Raw genomic sequence first — 25,140 nt, 5'->3', positions numbered from 1 at the left:
CTGCGCTGCGCCGCCTGCCAGCGGAGAAGGGAGGCAGCTCCCGTCGCGGCCCTGCTCCGCCTCTGCCCTTGGTTTCCGGCAGGGGCCCGCGGAACAGCCCGCGGAGCAGCCCACGGAGCAGCGCCGTGGCCAGCGAATACAGCCGGGAGGCCGCTCTCGCCCGCGTCCCTCAGTGAGCTGCCTCCGCCGGGCGGGCGGGCCGTGCCGCCGCCATGGTGCCCAACCAGCTGCGCCTCACTGCGACTGTGAGTGGGGCCCGGGAGGAAGGAAGGGAGGGATTGAGGAGGGGGGCCCGGCGGGCCGGGTGGCGGTGCGGCTGACAGGCCTCGGTGAAGGCCGCGGCTTTAGTCGCGGCGGGGGTTGGCTGGCAGAGGGGCCAGGCCGTGCCTGTGCGGCAAGGGGCCGAGCCGCCCTCCTAATAGGGCTGTCGTGCGGGCAGCCGGGGGCGGCCGTGGACCGCTCCGGTGGCTGTGGGACGGGTCTGACAGGCCGCGGGTCAGGCCGGGCTGGGACAGGGCTTGGGCGGCTTTCGGACCGTGGGAAGTGCTTCGAAACTGGTGTTGAACGCACAAGGGCGGTTTTCGGTGTGGTTTTTCTTCGTGGAGCCATGCAAAGCTCTAATCCTTGCTGCTATTGTCTGCTGTTATCTACTTTTGACTCCTGTTTCTGCTTTTATCGTTTTAGAGCTTTATTAAAGGAGCAGTATTGTGTGGATGTCTTTTCTTTAGGGGTAGTCACAGTACAGTGTATAAATCTACTAATTGTAATTGCTTTTACAAGGAAGAACGGGTTTGATGCTAATTGTACCTACTGTCATTCCCCCCCCCCATCCCCAGCAGCCCCCTCCAAGTCGGGGTTGAAAAGCCTCAAAAGACGGCTGTCAAGGTACAAAGAGAATTTGCAGTGAAGCACGCACCCCAGCCCCCCCTCAACAGGGCAGCATTTTTCTAGCCAGGACAGTTCCTCAAGCCCTGTTTTCGTTGCCATGATCTCTTCAGACCTTCACAGCGAAGCTTCTTGACACCAAAAGGAGCACTCTTTTGAGCCACATGTGGGCTGTGAGCAGAGATGAACACAGACAGGTGTGCTGGGCAGATAAGGGGAAGGATGGGAGTGACACTTGTGAGAGACAAGCAAGATACCGGCAGAGGTGTGGAACTAGGGAGTTGGGATTTCGTGTGTAGGGTTGTTTTGCCTTTTTAAAAAGAAAAAAACCAACCTGTTGTTTTCTGTTCAGTTGCATGTTGAAATCAGGAGTCAACGTCAACTGTGACATGTCCGTTTCACTACTGTCCTTTTACCTCAGCGGAGAGGGTTACAGGAGGTGTTTTTTCTGGATGTGCCTCATGCAAATACAGCGTTGTCCTGTTTTGATATCAGCAGCTGACATCTACGTTCACTGTCATTTGCATCCAGTTGTCATACACTTCCTCGTTTTAAGTTGCCATTTTTAGAAGCTTTGCTAGTAATTCACCCAAGATACTGGTATTACTTAAATGTCAGTCACTTAAATGTAAATAGTATTTGGTTTAGTTTTGTGGTTTCCATTTGTTTTATTGTTTCAGGGAAAAAAAGTTCAGAGTTGGTGTGAAAATGGTTACAATGCATTTTGTCTAAGTTATGTAGCTTCAGGTTTATGTTTTGCTAAACCATTTGGTATTTACTAATTTACCAAAAGCATTCCCAGTTTCTGACAAATTCCAACAAAGAGTAAAGTTACAAGATCAAAGCAGTTGTTTTTAGTTTTTACAATTTTTCATGCCCATGTCTATATATACCTCTCTTGAAATCTAGCTTGGGCACAAAGCTTTGGTATCTGCCTCTTGTTTACTACAGTTAAATATTAAAAACACATTTTCATTATTTGGGATTGTTGTTTGGCTTTTGTTGTAGAGAAGAAAGTCTTGAAATTTCACAACCTTAAGTAGGCTTCTATTTACATTGCCCTTCCAAAATGGGAAGATTTGCTTACGTACAGCATTTTTTGAGAGTTCATTTTTATGTTTCATCTAAAAGTCAAGTCATCTTGCTGTCATCCTAAGACATTAGGTTAGGAATTGTTCAGTCCTGGTCTTTAGGAGTGTGGTCCAGCACTCCTGGAGCTGTTGGTGTCAGATGCAACCTCTGTGCTGTACCTCTCCTGCTCTGTTGGAGCAGCTTATCCTGTGTTTTTTTGTTTTCTTCTTTTAAATATTTGATTCCTTCCAGTGGTGAGTAGAAAGCTGATTACTGAATATACCTACTTTTTTGCTGGAGCCCATCATCCAGGGACAACCACTTTGGGAAAACTTCCTTTTATTTGAGCTTTTGTTTGCCTGTTTTTATACTTCATCTGTCTCGTGTTGACTTCCACACATATGGTGTTGGCTTACACTTTCTCCCCTTTTGAGTGTAAAGGAAGCTCTCAGTGTTCATCTAGGAAGCATTACTTTTGCCTGTTAAAACATTCCTGGATTACCATGATATTTTTAAAACTTAAGAGTTAATACATTTGCTGCACAGTCATAATGTATGGGAGGCTTTTCTAGAGACTGCAAAAGTTTCATTATTAAAAGTAGTGACAGGCTTGCTATTACAATGACCTCAGCTAGGATACCTGCTTCTGAATTATGGATTATCATGAGACTGTGCTGGGAGGGCTTTGCATCGTCGCTGCTCTTTTGCCAGTGCATGAGGTGCACTTAAAAGAGACACTGCAGACATCTGCTGCACTTCTTTTTGGTGACTGATCTTTTTTTTGTGTGTGTCTCCTGGGAAATAGAAAACATAAAGGCAAAACAGAATGTTCTGATTTGCTTTTTTAGAATACATATGTGTTATGTATATTTATATGCATATATTTTGTGATGTATATATATAAGTATGTATCTTCAGAAGAGTTCAAGAGTGGAAGAAGTATTACATTATTAGATAAGGATAAAAGGTACAGTTTATTATTAATAATAAAAATAATAATTTAAAAAAATTGCTCCTTGACTGCCAGTGTGAAAAGATAGTGTTTTACATACTCTGCATGATACAGACAGTTGTTGATGTCAGTAGAGGATACAGTTGACTCTCCAGCATAGTGTTTTTGGGAGATATTTGTGTCCATAGAAGGCATCTCATAAAAATCATCCTGAAGAGATCTGGTCTTTTTTGAGATTTTGTTTTTGTCAGCTTTTTGTCCACGGAAGAATTTGGCTGTATGTAATGTAGGAATTGACAGCACAGAATCAAATACACTGGTCTTCTAATCCACAGTCTGAATTAATAGGATCCTTAGGAAGTACACATTTAACCTTTCCCCATGCAGATATGTAATAACCATTTCTCATTTTAATATGAGTTTTGTAAATGTTCCAGTTCTGTAAATGCTTTTCTTGGTGTCAACACCAGTTCACTCAGTTCCCAGTTCTGCCTCTTGGCTTCTGTGTTACCCCTTCAGCTGGCTGGTTGTAGGTGGTTGGGGGCCTTGGATGAACCTGGTTATTTTAACCCTGGTTAAAGTAATCTCTCTTTGATAGGACAATTTGTAACTTTGATGGGTTGTTTGATCTGGTTCATGTGTAATTTCACAACTGCAACTGAGCAACTGGAGGGAAGGTACAAGAGTGAGGTTGAGGGTATGGGAACATCTTAAGCCATTACTTTAGCTGAAAGAATTGTACATATTACTGTGCCTTGAAAAATGGAGGTGATAGACCTGGGCATCGCTCAGAGCTTAATTATTTAATGACACTGAGATATGGGATATTTTGGTTTTCTTGTGTGTGTTGATTTGACACTGTAGTCCCAAAAAGTGTGGAAATTCATTTCACCATAGAAATATTCAGCAGGTTAGATGGTATGCTTTTACAGGCATATTGTTATTTTGTATTTTAGTTAATCAGTTTTCCAGCTACCAATGTAAGATTTAGTGATTGAAAGTTCTGTACAGCTGCCAAAGAAACTTTTGTTCTCATCTTTGTTTATATTGTGGGCACATCAGCTTTCTGGCATAGTGGCTCCTAGTGAAAGTACATTTTTTTTTCTTGTATAAGTGAGATTGTTTGAAAACAGAGACCAAAGATATTCATATTCTTATCTTTATCTATGTGAAGATAAAATACTGGGTCATCTGCATATAAATTATTTATAAAGTGATCTTTTGACAGACTGGTGATGTCTGTCACTGCTCTGTGTTGTTTGAAATAGACACTGTGTTGTCTGTTGAATTTGGTTTGGTTTAGACATATGTGAGAATGGATTTGCTCAACTTGATCTCTTTCTTTCATTTCTGCATGATGAACAATACTGATTTCTAGTTATGCCATGTCCATGTTACATTATCAAGTACATTGACTGCGTTGCCATTTATTATTTTCAGGCACATGGCCGTGGAGGCTATGATTCTGATTTTAGCGATGAGGAGAGTGGAGAGAAGTCTGTGCAAAAGACTAAAAGGTAATTTAGTACAGAATTAACACTTTCTATTCTGTGTTTTGTGCAAATGGGCTCCTACTGTGTATAGAAGATTATGCTGTGGTATGTAAAGTCTGGTGTTGAAATGTGTTTTGAAAAACCAGTCTCTTTGATTCCTGCGTCTCCTCAAGTCAAGCTTGCCAAAACCTGTGGTCTCCCAAGGGCAGCTGATTAAGATCCATTCTGCCACGTCCATCAGTTCCCAGAGCAGACTGTTTAATTTTTCTGAGCATTAGTATCAGCTGCTCTGTTCACTTCACACATGGAACTACTTACAGAGCAATGCAAAAAAGGCCAAGCGGCAGCAAGCTTTGTAAATAGAAAACACCTGCTTGAAGGAAGTGAAAAACTGATACTATTTGTTTAATTTGTGAAGAGTCCTGGGAACTGGTAAATTGTGTTGTGTTTAATCCTTGAAATGTAACTACAAATCTTATTTCTTATTTTAGATCACCTTTGCCTATTCTTTCAGTAGTTCACACAATTAGCAACTTTGAATTTTGTAGTCTGATCTTATTTTTTTTTATTTTTTTTCTTTTTTTTTTTTTTTTTTTTTTTCCTTTGCCACCATAGTCCTTCAGCACTTTTGGTACTCCACCAAATGTTTTGCCTGTGTTGTATATATATTTTCTTTACCTTTACCTGTCTCTTCCTTGCTCTGTTATTTGACTTCATTTAAAAAAGCTCTGGAAAATTTCCTAGGACTCTTGCATATTTTCCTTTGCAATAAAACTGAAAGAATGGGTTTTGTAGTGTATTATTCTGGGAAGAAAATTCATGTTTTACTCCTTGGAATAATAGCAGGCATTGTGCTGTTCTGTTTATTTTATAAACATAGCTGTTCTCCATTAAAACAATGACTGGTTTTGTTTAATTTTTGTTTTTCTTAAAAGGCCATTCCACTTTCTAGATAAAATATTAGCTACCCATTTAGGAGCCTTTAAAAAATATCATCATTGGCCTTGTTTTGCCACACTAATACTGATTCCCAATAGGGCTTTAATAGGGGTTCACTGTATGTGTGTATATCCTTTTCTTGCTCTATGATGTTATTTATTTTCACCTTAAGAAAAACAGTAGTCTCCTGTCTTCTCCATATTGCTGTTTTATGAAGTATCCTTAGGGAAAATTTGTGCCTACAGATCCTTTGGAGCAAATGTTAAACTTGGACCTATATTCCATAGCTTGAAACATATATTCCCTGGATTGCTTTCTATAGGTTTCTGACTTCCATTATTTCTGCTAGCTGGTATGAAAAAAATTCTTGATCTCTGTTGAGCAATGAAACTAAATAAATAAGCCTTTTTCTAAATAAAGTGCATTCTTTATACTTAAATTTTTATTACTTTGTTGAATTCTGAAAGTATTTTTAGCTGCCCACAGTTCACGAGGCAGTACTCTTTAAGTTTTAATTACTGATCCTTGGGCTTACACTAAGAGAGGTGGAGCTGTTTAATGAGGTGTTGAGACATTAGCATGAAAGGATGGGATAGGGTTACTAGAAGTCACTTATTCTGTGAATATAATGTCCTTCCTGTTCTTGCTTTGCTGTGTAGCTGAGATACTTAGAGAGCTTTAAATGCAGAGCAAAGTTGAGGATTCTTCTGGGTATTTCTTTGTGGTTGTAGAGTGTTAATATGGAAAAAAATAAATATTTTAAATTGCACATTTTAAGCAACTTTTTCTAAATTGTAACTGCAAGCAAATGTCTTTCCAATTTTGTTCTGCAAATGAAGTAAACAATACAATAAGCAATAAGTGAGCAATAAAACAGTTTCTGTTACACAAGTTAATGCAGAGTTTGGCATATGGAAATTTTATTGCTTGTGAGAAGTTCTTCACTAACTTTGCCTCCTTTTTCCCCTTACCTTTAGTACAAAGGAAGATGGCCTTCTGGTAAAGCCATTCCAGAAAGCAAAACAAGGCAGTGTGGTTCACAGACAATTCGCAGCTGAAGAATGGGATAGGTATCTTTTATCTGTTGCTTTTGTGAGGCATTTTCCCTTACTTTAAAGATAGCTTTCACTCAAACGTATTTGTTATTAACAGGGAAGAAGCAAGAAAAAGATTTCACGTGATATCGATGGATGCTGTATCCTTCTATTTGATTTTTATTTCATGTTTGAAGATGGGTTAAACAATACAATGAAATACTGGGTTATCTCAGTTATCACAGCAGTTGGCACTGCAGTGCAGTGCTGAATCGTTTTTTAAATTGGCTTCTTTTTGTTGCTGAGATGTCTCTGAAAATGCCTGTATCTACTCAGTAGAAGCATTTCCATATTCTTCTTCTGTGTGTTCATTTGTTCTGTTTGGGACAAAATTATTGTACAGTGAATTTTATCTAGGCTGACATGAAGGCTCTTTGCTCTTTCACTTGAGTTTTTAATAGAATGTAATTTGTTATGAGTGCTGTTATCTGTGAACAAGTAATTTCTACTTGAAATTTAAAAATGCATTAGTCTATTCTAAACATCCTTATCTCCAGTAGTATCTTCTACAGGTAGCAGAATGTAAGTCTGTTTAATATCATGTGAAGTTTTATTTTACTGGTTTTTTTAGTCTCTTACTATAATTGGTGCATCATTTGTAACTACTATCTTATTTAGTTTATAAACCTGTCCTGGTTTGACAAACCTTTCTCCTTTTATTTAGTTTTCATCTAGGGCAGTAAATTAGATGTTGTGAGGGAGTGTATCTGAAATACTGTCAGTTTCTTGTTTGTTTAGATAGCTCTTCTTCAGCAGTAACATTTCATAAATAGTAAAGACTGATTAAATATGGAAAGACCTAATCAGGAAGCTTCAGTAAACAAAAATTAACTTCTTGTTACCTGTTTAAAATTTGACCAGGCTCACCATAAACCATCAGATGCATGGAAAGGGGACACATCTCAATCAGTGCTGCTGACGTTGTAGATTGTTGTTAGCCACAGAAAGGCCCATGTGTTCTGGAATGACTACAAAACTCATTGTGTAGGGACTTCTGTGAGTTTCTGCTAATGTTTTTGGTGGTTCCTGTTCAAAACCTTTACTGTTACTCAGTTTTAAGGCCCAATAATTCAAATGGCAGCATCAAGTAGTGTGTTCTGGGAAAGGTTTTGATTGTGCTAGTTAAGCCTTCTGGACTTGGTTCTGTTTCTGTTATTTGTGATAGAAAGAAAAAAAGACACATACTGAAGTTAAATTAATTTTTGTAGGCCTTTGGAAAATAAGCTGTTTTTTTCAATAACATTCTAAGGCATGTCAAAATAGCATGGAAATGATTCACACTGATGGAGTAGTTGCTAGGATGTGCAGTGGGGGAGAATGTATTGCCTAATTTGCTGCTTCAGAAACATCAAAGAAATTAACTGAAAGTATTTTTAAGGAGACATATTTAATGTTTTATTTGTTAAGGTGCTTATTTTCTGAATAAGTACTTAGATATTTTTTTCTCAAATTAGGGTACAAAATGTTTTTTAGATCATGTCTCTGAGGCTGAAGTGTTCTAAAAAAGAACATTATGTATCTTCCTGTGATTTTCATCTGTAAACTAAAGCAGATAACTTTTGTTTATGGTAAAATGTAATAAATTGTTCTGGTTTAGGAGCTAGACTATTTTTATACTATGATGTATACTATGTATACAATGTATACTACTATGTAAATGTGTACAGACCATTCTTGATGCAGAAAGACAATTTTATAAAGGTCTGACAGCTGAATGAGGTTTGAAAGATGAAATTGCCTTAAATTCGTGTATTTGGAAAGTAGCTCTTATGAGAGGTTATTACGTAAAAATTGCTAATTAATTCCTTTTATTCTGGGAATTACTGAAATGTCTTTGAGAAAGACAGAGCTTCTTTCTGTTAAGTATGTCAAAAGTTTTTATTATTCTTTTAAACTGTAAAAGAAGATAAGTTCTGAAACAATCCTTAATTGCTTTATTTAGTATGAAAGGCATAAAAAGTTTGTGAATGACTACATTTTGTACTATGGTGGCAAGATAGAGGATTTCCAGCGTTCTAGGTAAGAAACATCAGCAATCTTTCTCCTCATGCTCCCCAAACTCACCTGGATATAAAGCCCTTGAACATATATTGCAGCTTGGCAGGGTGGTGTGGCTGTGTATCAAGTTACTAATTCTTTTGGTCACAAATAGTAACTACAGTAATTTGAAATATCTAAAATGCAGTATTGATTTGTTTCATTTTGCACTATTATTTTTATATAAGAACTTAACAATGACCTGAGTTACTCTTGTTTTGTAAGGTAAAAGATGACAGGTGAGCATTAATTAAGGGTACATTGAGAAATGGCTGACAGTACCTTCAAAATAACAATCTGAAATAGTTTTGAAATGTGCACAATTGCTCTCCACTGTCCAGAATAATGACAACCTTCTTTAGAGCTGTCTACTGCATTCTAATATTACTACCTTCAGTAAAATTTATAAAAAATATTTTCAGACAGAATCAAGTTTCAGAGGCCATTTGGGAAAAGGTGTGATGGGGAAAACATTTTTTGTATAGTTTTATTCTATAGCAATATATTCCTTTATGCAGTGAAGTTGAGATCACAGCCGTAAAATACTGATGTTCCGCAAATTTTATTTGACTGACTCTTAATTTTAGTATTACATTGTGCTAACAAGAATGTGTCTTTTTCAGAGCAAATGACAAGACAGATCTTGATGTTATTCGTGAAAATCATAGATTCCTGTGGAACGAAGAGGATGAAGCAGACATGAATTGGTACTTGGAACTATTATAGAACATGTTATGTCTGGATCAGTTGTGGTATCCCCTACTAATTAACAATTACTGTGCATACTTAGTGATCATTCTATAATGCATTGGAAAATGAAAGACCTTTAGGAAGTCTCATACTGTGATATTGCTCAGTAGCAAATGATGACAGAAAGAACTAAAATATTTGTGCATTCTTGTAGATTCAAATGGCTTTTCTGAAAATTCTGAAGAAAGTTTGAAAAAAATATAAGTACTTCTGTAGATGAGTTTTAGATATATTTTTCCAGTTTTATGGAGATCATCCCTTAGCTCAATGAGTATATTTCTGTTGCATTTCTAGCTCTGCAGTTTGTGTTCTCTGGATGAAACATGTCTTTGTCTTGGTAATGTCATTACAATGTGAAATGAATTGTATCATGTTCTGTATTTAATAAATACCTGTTGATACAGGGAGAAGAGGCTTGCAAAGAAGTATTATGATAAATTGTTCAAAGAATACTGTATAGCAGATCTCAGTAGATACAAAGAGAATAAGGTATTTTTTATTATTATAAATCATTTTGTTTTTAAAGTATACTGTGTATTAAAAGTTGCCTCCTGATTGTGGGTATGTTGTGAAACCAGAATGTTAGTATGTCTTTCCTAGAGAGACAGTAGTGAGACATTGTCAGGTTTTTAGTAAGCACCAGCAATTTGAACCCAAGCATTGCCATTGTCCCAGAAATGTGCTTCTATGGGAATAGTAGCATTTCTATCAGATGGTGTTTATGAAGAAGTACAGAAAAGGCAGAAAATGCAGAGGCTAAGCAGAAAAAGCTAGAGAGGTTTACCTGGAGAGGTAAACTAGATGGAGCCTAAAAAACTTCTGGGGATACTTCTGTTAAAAAAAAAAAAAATAATAAGAGTCTAAAAAGATAGTTTTACGCTTTAAGGCTGGAAATAACAATTTTGGAAGTGTCTGTTCTAAAGCAGCATATTTTTCTGTTTTTTTGAATTCTGCTTATGGAAACAGGATTTGTATGTTAAGTATTCATGGTAAATAAATAGATATTTTTTTTTTAGGAGAAACAACCAAATTCCAGGACCAGTTTTTCTAAACTAGGACAGCATTTGTCTTTACTTAGTTTTTGACTGACTAGGCTCTTAGTCAGAAATAGGTGCTTTTTTCTGTTGTGACTTGCAAAAACTTTTGCTGAACTCAGATATGTCTTGGCATCATTACCACATAGTAACATAAAATCCCAGCCCTGCAAACAGTGTCTGTATATAAGTTCTTTGAGACTATTTATAATGAAAATTACATTCAGTGGACTGGGCTTAAGCTCTTATTACAGGCAGAAAATATGACAGTCTTCTAAAGAAAATTGGTCAAAAATGCAAAGATTAAAATTACCAAAATTTAAAATGCCAAAGATGCTTTTCCGCTTTTTTTGAGTAAATTTTTTTTCTGTGTAGCTGTTTCATATCCCTCACGCTCCACTCCAACTGATTTTCCCTTTAGTGTGCTTACAGATTTTGTTTCTTTCGCTCCTGTGCCAAGTTTCCATATGTTTGCTGTCTTTTCTGAAAAACTCTTCTGCCCCAGTTTCCTTTTTTTTGTGTGTGTGTCATGTGAGTAGTGTTTCCCTGTCAGACTTCAGATATGGCTGTCCTAACTTTGAGGTCACTCTGAATTCCTACTTATGCTTGTAAGTCACTACCTGTGTTTGGAATTGCCATGTCAGCATAACTCTGCCATATGACATAACTTGTTTTCTTATATTAGCTTATGCTTTCTGTTCTCAAGTAAGTCCCTTCTTAGAAAAATAGAAAAAATGAGATTCTGCTCAATTAGTGATTTATCTATGCCCATGTTTTGTACAGAAGGATGTCAAAGCAGGGTTTTCCTTCCTGGAAGTCAGAAACGGGCTGTTCATCAGCTCCCTCCCACTCACACCAATGAAATACGGTCTGTGCTTTAAGGCTATTCCTGCCTTGATGTTCTTTCTGCATTTCCAGGGCTTCTGTTGTGCAGTACAGGTGCTTAGAGGCACAGGGTGGGTAACAAGTTTTTCAACCTTTTGTTGGATAGTTGTTGATGTGATCATGCTTCATCTTGATAAAAGAAAATTTTTTACAGTGAAAACATTCATTCTCTGGAACAACCTCCCCAGTGACGTAGTAGGGTGCCCATCACTGGAGGCTTTCAAGATGCAGTTGCACAGGGCGCTGGAAAATCTCATCTAGGTTCCCTTTCCCATGAAAGATTGGACCAGATCACCTTTTGAGGTTTCCTTCCTACCTGGGCTATTTTGTTTCCTGGTAGGTGTTGTTAATGTTAAGTCTCTTGAGGTCTGCAAATTAAGCAGAACACCTTGTTAAAGAATGGAGCTCAAAAGAAAATGGTAAGAAGCCCCAAGATGTGTGAGGCCACAGCCACACTCCAATTGCTGTACAGGCAGTTTCACCCACAAATGTGCATGGATATGCACACAGTGATGTGCAGAGGTGTCTGCGGCTGCTTGGGTCACATAGCAGGCTGCCCTGTGCTCTCATCCTTAGAGATAAACGGGTGGTTTTACACCCAAATCTGGGCTTGGGAGACTCTGCCACCCTCCATTCTCCCAGGCACCTTCACTGGTGCTCACACACTCCCTTGCACAGGTGCACTCACCTTGGCTGCTGGCACAGCAGGCAAATGGAACACTGTGGCTCACGGTCCTGCTTTTCTTTGTGGAATTACTACATAGAATTTTTTCCTTCTCTTTTAGAAAGAAGTGCCAAGGTGACCCTAAGTTGTGAGGGTACTTAGAGACTGGAAGAGTGTGCTTTCACAGTTCTTGCTTGCGGTGTGTCTGTTACTCCTTATATTTTCCCAATATGAGAATTTTTTTAGGTCATGGTTGTCCTTGAACTGCAGTGCATCTTGTCTGCAAGCTTTGAGAAGGATGAGTGACAGTCTGTGTTGTCAGATAGTTTAGTTCTGTAATCAGCTTTGGAGTGCAATGAGAAAGAGTGTTCTGCATTTAAGTTTTATTTTGATAGGCATTGAACTAGAAGTGCTCTCTTTGTTGTTTTATTTTTTTCTAGAAAGGATATTTGCTGTCTATTTGCTATGTTTTGTAGATGAACAGATTGGAAATGACTCCTTTTTCCCAAGAAATGAAGTCTGTCTGACACTTGCTCATTAAACAGAATACAATTTATTTTAATTTTTTTTTTTTAATTTCCAGATAATTTTCAGATTTCTAGGCCAACTTTGACTTGTTTATGATAATAGATTCACTTTTGTCATTCTTTTTTGACATGGAAGGCTTTTCTGTGAAAATAAAAATATTTTAAATACCTTTAGTATTTTTCCACAGTCTTGTCTAAATTCATACGTTTTATTTTTTGTGAAAGAGGTGACTGAACATTCTAGTTTTTTCTGCAGCCAGTGGGTATTATACAATACCAACTAGTCCATATTTAATTTGGGAAGATTATTGCCAGCCTTTCAAACAGGCTTTTAAACAGCCTTTCAGATTTTTTAAATCACCATTTTTTATTAAGTTAGCCATCTTATAGTCTCATAATGCATCTATTTTGGAGTTGTACTACTTGGTTCTGGTCTAACTTGTAGAAATAGCTCGTTTAGAATCTTGTTGAACTCACTTAGCAAAGAGGATGAAGCAGAATAAATGCTGTCTGCTGATTATTCTTTATCATTCCTTACTATTGCAGGTTGACTATTCAAGAACCTACCCTAATTTTTAATTTTCTTGTATAGTTAAACCTGTTCCTGGTATTTTAGCTTAGGTAGACAAATTCCATTGAATTTACTTTTTATTTTTATTATTGTTTCTTCTTAGCCTTCATAGCTCTCTGTCATTTTCCGCTGGTCGATGGAAGAATGATTGGCAAAAATGAATGCAAGTGAGGACATTTGTCCTAGATACACTACACACAGGTGGTTGTGTCTCCTTCCTTTATTTTACTTTGCTCATTTTTCTTGATACTAAAGAACTGTTCTGTAAGGATATAATTTGATTTATATCATACTGAGTCAATTTTAACGTGCTAGGTAAAATCAGTATAGAAATTATTTCAGTACCAAAAGTAAGCATGGAAAACTTGGTGATTGTTGAAGTAGCAGATAGACTATTACAAATCAAACATTCAGATAAGATCTAATTGGTATTTAGCCTTTATTACCAGCAGCACACAACAGCAAAATTGATGCCAAAATACTGTTGGTGTTTAATCCTAAACATGTGGCATTTTTCAATGGTGTCACAAGGTTGTCAGCATTAGAATACCCTGTAAAACAGCAAATATCCTTTAAAAGAGGAACAATTAACATTACTCTTTATGTCAGCTGGTTTACGTATTTTACATTCTGTTTTCACTGGACTGTTCAGCACAGTTCTTTTTTTTTACAACTGGTAAATTTGTGTTTGATTGAAGCATGAGTGGTATAATGGTACTTTAGACCACAGTACAGACTTGTGGAGTGGGCCAAGCACAATGTGATCCAGCCTTAGCAAACATTATAAACAGAACCTGTTGGTTTTGGGTTTGTTTTTGTTTTTTTTTAAACCAGTGAAAACAGTAGGTTTGAAAATATTGAATATTATTGTTTTGTCCTGTTTGAAAAATAGTGGAATGATTTAAAGGGACAAGTATTTTGTTAGTGTACAAATTTTTAGTTTTCTTAGACATCTTTTGGGAAAATCAGTGCTAACCAAGCATTTGTTTACTGATGGCTTTCTGCTCAGTTTGTTCAGCTTTGTTATTAGAGTGCAGAGCATTTAGAGAGCCAAACCTTTTGTTTCCTTGGGGTTTTTATTTTTTTCGAACCACTTACCACTTCACTATGAGAGCACCACACTGTTGCATTTCAGATAAAGAATTACTGTTGTTTATTAAAAATATCAACAACATTAAATACCACACACAACAACAGATAGCTGTACATATCTATGGTGTTTGAAAATAAACATGGAAAATAAGTCCAGTATATGACAGAATTTATGTCACTGTATCTGCAAAATACATGTTCATTGTAAGCTCAGTCTATGAGTGTACCAAGAGAAGGTTCATATTGTGAAAGATGCTTTGGAACTCAGGTAGCAAAGATGGGCTGTGCAGCCATTTCTGTACCTCTTTGATTTTATAACTCTTCTGCCCCCCTCTCCCCTCCCCATCTTTTTCCATTAAGTCCAGGGTCTTCTATGTTTTGTTTACCGAGCAGCAATTTTATCTTCTGATCTGTGCCTGTGAATTTTAACTGAAAGTACAGGATGGACCTTTTTGGAGAATCTGGATGCCTCTGAGTTCTGTCACCCCTTTCTACTTGTTAGTGAAAATAAAGTTGTTTTTACCAGGTTGTTCTCACTCCCAGCTTCAGTCTTTTCACTAGGCTACTTGCTGTTTTGAGAGGACAAAACAGATTCTACGGGAAGACAAAAATAGTAGATAAGTTATCTACATGTGACGTTTCTGCACAATGTAGAGAAATAGAAATTAGTTGTTTGATTGTGGGTCTTTTAACATAGTCTTTAGGGTGTGAGAGGGGATCCACTGTGCTAGTAGGACTTCTTAGTGCTCCAGTGGTTATTTCTTAGTCTGGACAAAATTGCAATGAAGTATATAGTAAAGTCACTATCCTAACTTCCTATTTGTTCTTCTGAATTCTGTGAAGCCTCTTAGAAAACTACTGTTCTGTGCTGAACAGCATCTACTTGAAGTTGAATTGTGTGCATAAATTGGGATCCTTCTGACAGAGGCAGAGGTAGACTTTTAATTAACAGAGGACTTTAAATTTATCAGCCAGGATGAATGGATGAACATGCAGGACATCAATCAACTTAAATTAGTTTTAACATTATTTACATTGACTAGTCACAACTTAATTTTGTTTCTTATCTTAACAGTTTGGATTTAGATGGCGTCATGAGAAAGAGGTAATTTCAGGCAAAGGTAATGTTGTCTTTCATTTTCATTTTTTCTCCTTTGCTGATGCTTTTCTTGTTGTTCTTTGTAATTTTTTAGACAGCATTTGCCAATACCAGTAGATGTATCAGATCATAATGGATACAGTGTAATATTATAACTAATTATAACTTTTCTGTAACATGCCACGTAACTCTATAGAGTGCACACTAACCTGCATAAATTGAAATTAACTGGCAGTTTATTTTCATGAGGTCAGATTTGTAATGAACACCAACATAATACATTTGATAACACAATTTCCTTAATATGTTTTTAAGCTGCTTGTCTTCAGTAGTTCTAACATTATGTTATAAGCCTTTGATTTAATTGAAGTCTCTCAATATTTTTCCTCTGGAAATAATTCTTTTAATAGTTTCTCCAGTGCTTTTTTTGCAGCATATTAAGTTTTTAATTAAAAAGTTCTACCTGTGCTTGCGTGCTGTCAGTTTTAGGGTACATTGTTTTTTAGAGCTTCAGTGGGAATTAGTGGTAGTGGTTGTCATGTCTCCCAGTCCTGTTTCTAAAATCAGTGGCTTATTCTGGCAGCTTCCAAGTGTAATTTCTTCAGTTTGTTATTGGGACTTTCCACAGTGGTTCTCAGTCCACAGCCTGGACGTATGGACTTTATCCTGTAGCTGAATGCTAAGGCATGTTAACAGTTTCATTTGATACAGCTATATGCTTTATGAAATTATTAAACAGTTATATTAAAAGAGAAATGAATAATTTATGAACAATTTTGTCTTCATGGGGGAAAAGAATTAAAAGCTGCACTTTAATTTCCATATCTGGTACTCTGCATTTTAAAATGTGGGAGAAAGTGCGGAATTACACGTTTTAAGCTTTATAATTAAATCTTAATGTAAAAGTGTACCATTGGAACACTGAGTAATAGTGTCTTCCACCACTAAGGGGCGCAAGAATTATGTCGGTTTTCGGATACTTTTCAAGTGCAGTTTCAAACGATCGTTTAAAAAAAAAAAAAGGCGTGAATCTTTGCCTTTATTTTACCACTTTTAGTTATAAATCAGTAATATAAGTTGCTTTAATGTAATAAAGCATTAATATCTGTCTGGTAATTCATATTAATAAAGGGAAGAACATATGCTTTTTTTTTCTGTGACAGTAATAGAGATGATGAGAGCCTTTGGTGGTGGGCATTACTGCTGCTGTTCATTACTACTACAATGGGAACTTAGAAATGGACTACTAATATTTGGTTGCTTTGTTTCTAAGGTCTTTTTTTGTAAGGTCATGGAGAAGAAGGAGTGTTGGGATGAGTGAAATTAGATGTATCACTTGAAAATTAGATATATCACTTGACTTATTAATTGTGAATGTCAGATAGCTTATTTCTCTTTTCCTTCCCATTCCATTCTTTTGCTGTAGGGATTTTGAAAGGAGATTGCTGTATCTCCTTAAATTAAAAACATAACCTCAATGGCGGTTAATGCTGTTACCAGTTTCAAAAAATGGTCTCACAAAATAAGGATGTTCTTAATTAAAATCTTAAGTTGAGATAGCAAAGTGACTTTAAATTTTTCATATTACTGAATAGTAGCCACGTGAGTTAGTTGGTCTTAAAATTAAAAGCTTTAAGACTATTTAAAACTATTTAAATCTATTTAAAAACATGGCTTCCTATTTTTTTTTCTGCTTTCAAAGCATGAATAGTAAAATATGTCATAAAATTTCAAAATAAAATAATAGTGCAATAGTGTTCTTTAGGAAAGCATGTAACAAGTTCATTGGGCAGAAGTGAAATAGGATTTTTTCAGCAATGTGCAGAAAGAATAAAGCTGAACATGTGGGTATATCTGGTGTTTTGTAATTGTAATTATTTGTAGAGTAAGTAGTAAAATACTCAAACTATTGTTTGTCAAAATAGGGCTTAATATCTGCAAACTGCTCTGCTTTCCATTTTTTTTCACTAATTTACTGAACTAACATACAACTTTTAGCATAGTAGTGTCTTAGCCTATTATATATATGTAGATACACATATAATGTGCTTTACCTTATATAAACAAATATTCTTCCCAACCTGTTTCCATTTACTTTTTCTCAGAAATTTCTACATGGAAAACAGACAGAGTGTCAGTACCTGGGTAGTGCACCATGCATCCATGTACCATCCATGTACTCAGATGTACTGGTACATCTGAGTTCTGATCAAAATGCATTAAAATCAGTCTTTTGACTCTCTTGTTTTCCTTAGTAGATTTGATTTTCAGTACTCATTTAGTTTGTAGTACTTATATATTCCATCTCTTCTGCAAGAAGTAGATGCTAATAGATTTCAAAAGCCAGATTATAGAGTTACAATTCTGAACATGAAGGCAGTAACTTCCCTTCAGGTCAATGCAAGGTAACAAAACTTGAGAGAGAAATACAATTTTGGACATATATTTTTCTTATTGATTAAATTACGTAATGTTCCACTCAGAACACTGGTTTCTGTGTCTGTTTCTTGGACATCTAATTGTGGGAAAAGTGATTTTTTTAAGTACTGGATAATTCATAGCTCCCTTTGATTTACTTTCTCTTTGTACACAATAGAGATTATAGTTTCTTTGCACAAATAATATTTTTAGTGGTTTTCTGACTTTCATGTATACTAGAGTAATAAATACTACTGAAAAAGCCTTCAGAAAGAGTAGAATGAGATATTCAAGTCTAGGTTCTAATGGGTTTCATGGTTTGTGGTATGAAGGGAGGGTAAGAAAAATCTGGCTCTTCATAAACATGTGTCATGGAGTGGGGGTCTACTTTCAAAAACCCACCATGATTTCAAATATTTAGATGAACATAAATGCAAGTAAATATGTAGGAGCATAGAATTATGGTTTACCTAAGAAGTAACTGCTTGCCTTAGCATCTGCAGATAGTGCTCCAACTAAATTCTTGTGAGCATATCCAGTTTCACATGCAGAGTGTAGAATATCCAAAATGGATTTTGCATACTGCAAAGAGCAGCCAAGTATAAATAAAACTAGTGTATCTGTCTTTTCTCTCTGCCTGTTTTTCTGAGTTTGTTTTGGGATTTTTTTCAGGGCATGTGAAGTAAACAGTGTTGTTAAGTTCCAAAAAGTTTTAGAAAGTACAAATTTTTCCTTGTAGATTTTTGCTTCTTTGTATTAGATACAAATTATTCCTAATGATATAGGGTACTAATAGCCATACCTTACATTGGTTAAAATATGTTTACTGTTTCTTAATTTGAAGCTTTTTTCAATGGGAGTCCTGATGGGGTTTTTTTGGTTCACGTGTTAGCATTGCAAGTTTTTTTACATTGCAGAACTAAAGTATCTGAGGACACTTCCAATCCATTTGTTAGCAGCTTAAGCAGAATGTTCTGAGGTTAATCGTTCACCAACAGTCCTGCTTGTGAGCCTATTAATGCACATCCTATGCCAGCTCTGCATACAAATCAATTCTTGGCAAATGGAATATATGTATTGTTATTACAGCAAGATTGGGAATCTGGCAGTGTAAGCAGCATTGATTATGTGGAAATTGTTTTTAAATTAATGCTGTATTTAACGTAACAAGCCCAAGATTTTAAAGCTGCCATGTAGTTTCTCTTAGAATTGTATGTCCAGGTAATAAGAACATGGGCATCTTAGTTTTGTATATACATGACACTTTGAATAGTCTGATATCATTAAAGATGTCTGTCTGAATCAGACCTTCTGATCCATCAGCCTCTGCTAAGTAATCATTTAGGATATGGGATGTATCCTACTGACATTAATTTCTTCATAGTTTGATATTAGGCTTATTAGTTTGTACCATGCCTTCAACTGTAGATGGTAAAATGCAGTTCAAGTTGTGTTCTTCACCTACAAATATGCAGTATTAAACAAGTATAATTGATTGCTTTGTCATTACCTGTTATTGTTTCCTTAATCTAGATGTCAGCTGTAGAGTTGTACTTTTTTCTTTGAAAGAAATAGAAAATGAAAAGCAAAAACTGAAGAAAACTGGGAATAACAATCCTAAACCTGTGTATGTTAATCACCAAACCATGGTTTTCTGCTTTTGACCTCTTTAAAGGTCAGTTTTCCTGTGGAAATAAACACTGTGATGAGGAAGAAGGCCTGAAGAGCTGGGAGGTGAATTTTGGATATGTTGAACATGGTGAAAAGAGGAATGCACTTGTGAAATTGAGTAAGTCAGCCCTTCAAGGATATGTACTTTTAAAAGAAGACAAATGTGTTGTGTTTCAAAAATTGTTGAGACCCAGTGATAATAGTTCATGGAAAATGGAAACGCTGGATAGGAGGTGATTTTGTTAAATTCATTACAGGTAGCACAGTGGTCTTTGTTTAGAGAGAATGGTTATTATCATCATGTTTGACAAAGTTGTTACAGATTGAGCACATGATACTGTATTGTTGGTGGTGTCATAAAATTAGAACTGTTTACTACTGTTTTGTATACAAGCATATCTGGTTGTAACAGACAACACAGCATTGCAAGGATGGTATCATTCTTGTCATCACTTAATCAGTTACGTGGTGTAGGTGTCCTTAGGGCTCCAGACCAGACAAATTCTTGCACATGTTTAACACTTACATTTTCTTTAAAAAAATTCCTACTAATTAAATAACCTCCTTTTCTATTCTTGTTTCTTGAGTGGGAGTTTTGTAATCAGTATTATATATCTTTTGATGTATTCATCAGATAATTTAAATATACCAGAGTTCACACAGTTACATTGTGTAAAACAAGCTGATGATGTTTTTTCTTTTGTGCAGAACAAATTCCCCATGGCAGCACTTGGTCTCTGACAAGGCTCTTAGGGACTTAGGGGTATTCTGTACAATTGTGTAACACCTTGATTTGTCCCCAAAGATCCATAAAATTGATATCTGTACATGATAAGCACTGATACTTTTTTATGAGCAGTTGTCAGTGCTACATCTGTGATCTTTCTCCAGGTTTAGTAAAATCTGGGTTTGTACTGAAGACCTTTATCATGTTGTTTTTCTCAACCCTGGCAGCAATTGCATTGTAACTTTTGAAGGAAAAGCTACTGGAAGTAGAAGCTAATGTTGTCTGTAGTTTTATATATATCAGGTTTTGTCAATTACGGTTTTCAAATACATGGCTCTAGTGTTCTTCTTCTCTTTTGCAGGACTATGTCCAGGATGTTCCTATAAACTAAACTTTCACCACAGGTAATGAAATATTTTGAAAACAGGGGGGCTGAATTGTTGGTAATTTACAATTATGACTAACAGCAAAGAGGGGGAAAACTTCAGATAGATTATTAGAAATATAATTTATGCTGCAGTACATTTTGTGATGGAGTTCAAATGAAGTCACTGACTTGATGCTCGTGAGAGTTAAATATTGCTGTACCAATTAAATTACAAAACCCCCCAATTGTAAGAATGCTGTATTCCCCCCCCAAAAAAAAGGTTTTTTTACTTAATTTCAGCGCAGTTATTATTTTTCTTTTCTCAAAGTTATGCAAAGTTTTCAAGCTTATTGAAAAATAAGGCTTTTCTTATTTTTCAAGTTGTTCCAGGGAAGGTTCAGATTGGATATTAGGAAAAATTTCTTTACTGAAAGAGTGGCCAGGCATGGGAACAGGCTGCCCAGGGAAGTGGTGTAGTCCCTGGAGGTGTTAAAAAGTGTTAACTTAGAGTTTGAAGACATGGTTTAGTTGGCTGGTGGTGTTGAATTCGTGGTTGGACTTGATGATCTTAGAGGTCTTTTTCAACCTTAAAGATTCTGTGATTCTGTTGAGGAGAATTAACTAACTGACATTAGTTTGATTTAGCTTGCTTCCTTTTGTAAATAAAATTGTAAAGCCACTTTAATTGAGAATCAGCACAGTCAAACATTTTTTTCTTTGTCAGCTGTGGAGTAATACGTATTTTTAAACTTTACTGACTTATTTGTATACTGACAAGCAGGAAAATGGCATATGTTCATATAATGAGCCTATTGTATATAGTACATACATAATTTTTTCTGAAAATAAAATACACAGGTTGTTGGTCTAAAGCAGAGATTATTCTACCTCAAGTTCTGTTGTTCCACATAGAAGTATATTTACCTGTATTAACTGAGCTTTTCTCATTACATATATACAAAATTGTTCACTACAGCAAAAAATAAGATTTTCAATGTAACTAAGAATTTGGCATGTTATAAAATTATTTTCTGTATCTAATCTTTGATTAAAAATTGGCTGGTTTTGTTAGCAGCATCACTGTTGCTATAGCAGCTTTGGCATTTCCTGAACTCTGCCTTCAGCTAGAGAGCTCTATATAGCACTTTTAATTTTAACTAAATTGATTTTTTTCAGTTTGAGTGATTTCAGAAAAATAAACAACTATTTGGTTTAAATAAATACTTAAGATTTACCGTTGTTTGAGGAGTACATACAATACAAAATACGTGCATTTGTTTTTGTAAAGGAGGAAAGAAGTCAAATCATGCAAGAAAAGAACCAAAGCTGTACAAAACTCGAAGGAGCCAAAAATTAAGAAGACAAAATTATCTTCTTCAGCAAAAAAGAAGTCCAAAAAAGAGATCCATAAAGGTAAATTTAAATTTTAAACCTCTGATTTTTAAAATACTAAAATATGCTTGTTGAAACTTAGTTTTGTAATGGCTACATACATATAGATGTATGTAGGGAATTATGTATAAATATGGATATGTAAGTTTTTTTGACTCTGAAACACACGTAGTCAAAAGATTATTTCTTTGTATATGTATAAAATTCCCTAGGTACACAAAGATAAATTTGGAGAAAAAAAATGTATTACATTTTACAGAGAGGTAGAACCTTTTGAAAAATACGTATTGCAGGGAAATTTTGTTCAAGAATTGGACTCTGCCTACAATAAAGGGTTCTAAAGTATTTAATTCCTTGAGACTTTGGAATTGAAAGCCTTTTGCTAATGTCAGATAACCTTTTTAAACCATAGATCTTGGGATAACGAATTTGAGCTCAAGCTGGTGACCTTTGAACTCAAGCAAAAAAAATATTTTTACTTCAGTGTTTGCTTACCTTCTTTGAATGTATGGTGTGTGCCAGCATGGGCCCATATTTATGTGTAATATATTGTAAACAGTTTAAGATAACAGAGAAAGCCAAGATAAGCTCACTGTATTTTAAATGGTGTGTCATTCCAGATCAAGTTTCTTTGGAAGATTCAGATAATTCTGATAAAGGTAAAGTAGTTTAATATCTTCTGTGTTTTATGTTTTGGTAATAATTTTGTATTACTTCAACATCATTTGTCATTAATTTTATTCTCTAACAGTTCCAAAATTTTATAAGATTATGAAAATGGTGTGTGAAAACAAGCAGAGATACGAAAGGTCAAAAGAATTATCTACAAATTTGTGGAGAAAAACTAAAGCATTTTTAGAAATATATCCTTTAGGTTTCAGTAAGAAATAAAAATTAAGGCTGATAACAGAATGGAAAACAATCAAAGAAATGAGAGGTCAGGTTTTTCCAGAAAAAGATTTGAGGATACAAAAATAGGCATGCTGTTAGTAATTGCATGTGTCCAGGCATGATAATCTGTGCTGTGTAAAGAAAGTACTTTCCAATATTTCCTTTCAGAGAATGATCCTAATATGTACTCTACTTAAAAAAAACCAAAAGCTAACAAACCAGAAAAAAACTCAAAAAAACCAACCAAACAAACAAAAAGGTTTAAAATAAATCCTAGGTTTTAAACAAATTCTTTTCCAGCTATCACCTGTAATACCTCAGAGACCTACTTTTGTGTGGTTGGTCTCAGAGTCTTAGTGACTCATTAGGCACTGGCTGTCTAAATATCTCAGTAATTGCAGTCCCCAGTTTCTTTTTTGATAAAAGAAGCCCTGGTCATGCTAATTGTTCCTACAGACTGTCTGGAAGGGACTGTTTCTACTGATTGCTCTGCTGTGTTATCTACATTTAGGAATATTCTCAGTACCTACATTTTCCTAGCTAGCTACAGGAAGACCTGAAGTGTGGGGTTTTTTTGGCTCAGACCATGACCAAAGTCTGTTTGGGCAGGAATACTCTACTGGAAGATTGCAGGGTTTTTTTCAGGTCAGGGCATATTTCTGGTAACAAGACTGTTTTTTTATTTTTCACTTTTGCTGTATGCAAAAACAAAAGCAAAAAAAGTTACGCAGTAATCCAGATTTTTAAAAAATTTTACTGATATATTACAATTGATAAAAAATTGTCATTCAATTAGAAGTGGTGGATTAATTTACTATAATGAGGTGAAAAGGTATTGTAATTCAGGGTTTGTGATAATAAACTCTTAATTTTACGAACAAATGTTTTGCCAAAATATCAGTTAATGATATCTAAAGAGTCTTTTTGATGCTGTATTGAGTAACATTTTAAAATGTTTTCATGTTCACTTTATGCAAAGTAAAATGTTCTTTTTATTCTCATTGCTACACTTAAATATTGGTCCTAGCAATACACCATCTAAATAAAACAAATTATATATGCTTTAAAAATTTATTTCATAAGCACTTTAAATTTTTTAACAGATTCAGATAACAGCAATGAGCAAGATGGTCCCTCAGATTCTGACTTTTGGAAAGGTCCTCTACCAGAAGCAGATGAAAAATCACGGTTAGTTTGATCTACTGAACTTGTAGCTAGTAAAACTTAAAGTATCCATTCAGAGCTGCAAAGGCAGAAATTTTTCCAGTGTTTGAATGAATATTCCAACACTGAAATTTATTTCAACTCTTCTTCCATGTAATGAACCTAAGAATGTGTTTTTAAAGAGACATACACAGCATAGGTGGGGAACCTTTGTCAAGACACTACTATATCACTGCTGCCTCCCCCTGCCATGCTGTTAATTATCTTAGAAGTAAATCCTAATGCTCAACTCACTGTTGTTGCACAGAAAGGGAAATGTGTAGTAAGTCAAAATTACCTATACCAGTTACAAATTGTAATGAGAATCATTAATGCTAAGTCATTTTCATCCAAAGGTTATCTCCTAGATACAGATCTAAATCAAAACTTTCTTTGACTTTTTCTTTCTTTTTCTTTGACCATTTTTTTACAGGGAGGAGGAGTTCGATGAGTATTTTCAAGATTTGTTTCTTTGAAACTTCAGGTTGATGTAGGCTGATTTTCTTCATGAATTGTCAAGATGAAAGTCTGGAAATCCAGTCATAGAGACCAGAGGGATCTTTCTGCCAGCATAACTTTTCTACAGTAACTTATATTGATCACTTGTGTAGATTATCTTTGTAGATCACTTCAGGTCTAGAAATTTTTTTCTTGTAGGTAGGCTGTATAGTCATGAAATATGAGAATTTTTTTGGTTCAGTGCAAAAAATATATGGCACCCAAACTTAAAAGGAGGAAGGATGTAAACAAACAACAATGTAGTTTATTGACATTACATCATAGAAGTTGGCTGCTTTTTATTTTATCCCAAACTTCAGTTATTGCTATTTTTTTTAAAGGGGCATTTTGGCAGATCCTATTAAAAGTTTAAAGCCATAAACTTCAATATAGTCTTATTTCTATTTTGTTAAACAAGTGTTAATAGCTGTAAATTTATTCGTCATGAAGACTTAGTGCTTGGGTATTAGACTCTGTAAATATTTTTAAATGCTATTGGAGAAGTTCAGTTTTTATAAAAAATATATTTTGCACGAATGACGTAAACTGAATCTGAAATGTCTCCCCTCCTCCTTAAAAAAGTTTAGTTCAAGGTGACTTTGTTTTAAATTTTAGTTAGAATATGACATAACTGATAATTCCACTTAGAAAAATCTGGTTGGTTGGTGAAAATTTGATGTAAAAAATAAAGTTTGGCTTTCTAGTGCAGATGTATATGTATATGTGAGTTTTATGTTATCTGTTGTTTCTAATCTCCTTAATATTTATTGAATGTTAATCCTTCTTTGAAGTATAATCCTAAATATTCAAGTAAAGAATGTATATTGGTTGAGAAACTTACTGGATTCATCTTCCTGTTCAAGTTGCATCACAGCTTTAG

The 25,140-nt window shown here is 35.5% G+C and overlaps 1 protein-coding gene across 2 annotated transcripts; it reads left to right on the top strand.

Annotated features, from left to right (window-relative positions):
* Positions 1-35: 35 nt before the first annotated feature.
* LOC139798282 (protein FRA10AC1 homolog) lies at positions 36-24,968 on the top strand. 2 transcript variants are annotated; one of them, XM_071748701.1, is made up of 14 exons: positions 36-245; positions 4,349-4,425; positions 6,318-6,410; positions 6,493-6,535; positions 8,377-8,453; positions 9,095-9,178; positions 9,626-9,710; positions 15,070-15,115; positions 19,187-19,300; positions 20,271-20,313; positions 21,565-21,689; positions 22,289-22,327; positions 23,663-23,747; positions 24,196-24,968. In XM_071748701.1, exons 1-14 carry the CDS (start codon positions 213-215, stop codon positions 24,236-24,238), a joined length of 987 nt encoding a protein of 328 aa, XP_071604802.1. In that variant the 5' UTR covers positions 36-212; the 3' UTR covers positions 24,239-24,968. The 2 variants fall into 2 exon arrangements, with proteins under 2 accessions (XP_071604802.1, XP_071604801.1); XM_071748700.1 differs by having other exon boundaries at positions 6,312-6,410.
* The last annotated feature ends 172 nt before the right edge of the window (positions 24,969-25,140 follow it).

This window comes from Heliangelus exortis, chromosome 7, assembly GCF_036169615.1.
Source record: "Heliangelus exortis chromosome 7, bHelExo1.hap1, whole genome shotgun sequence".
NCBI classification, from domain to species: Eukaryota; Metazoa; Chordata; class Aves; order Apodiformes; family Trochilidae; genus Heliangelus; species Heliangelus exortis.
Note: the sequence above shows the minus strand (reverse complement) of the source record. Positions and strands in the feature narration are given on the sequence as shown.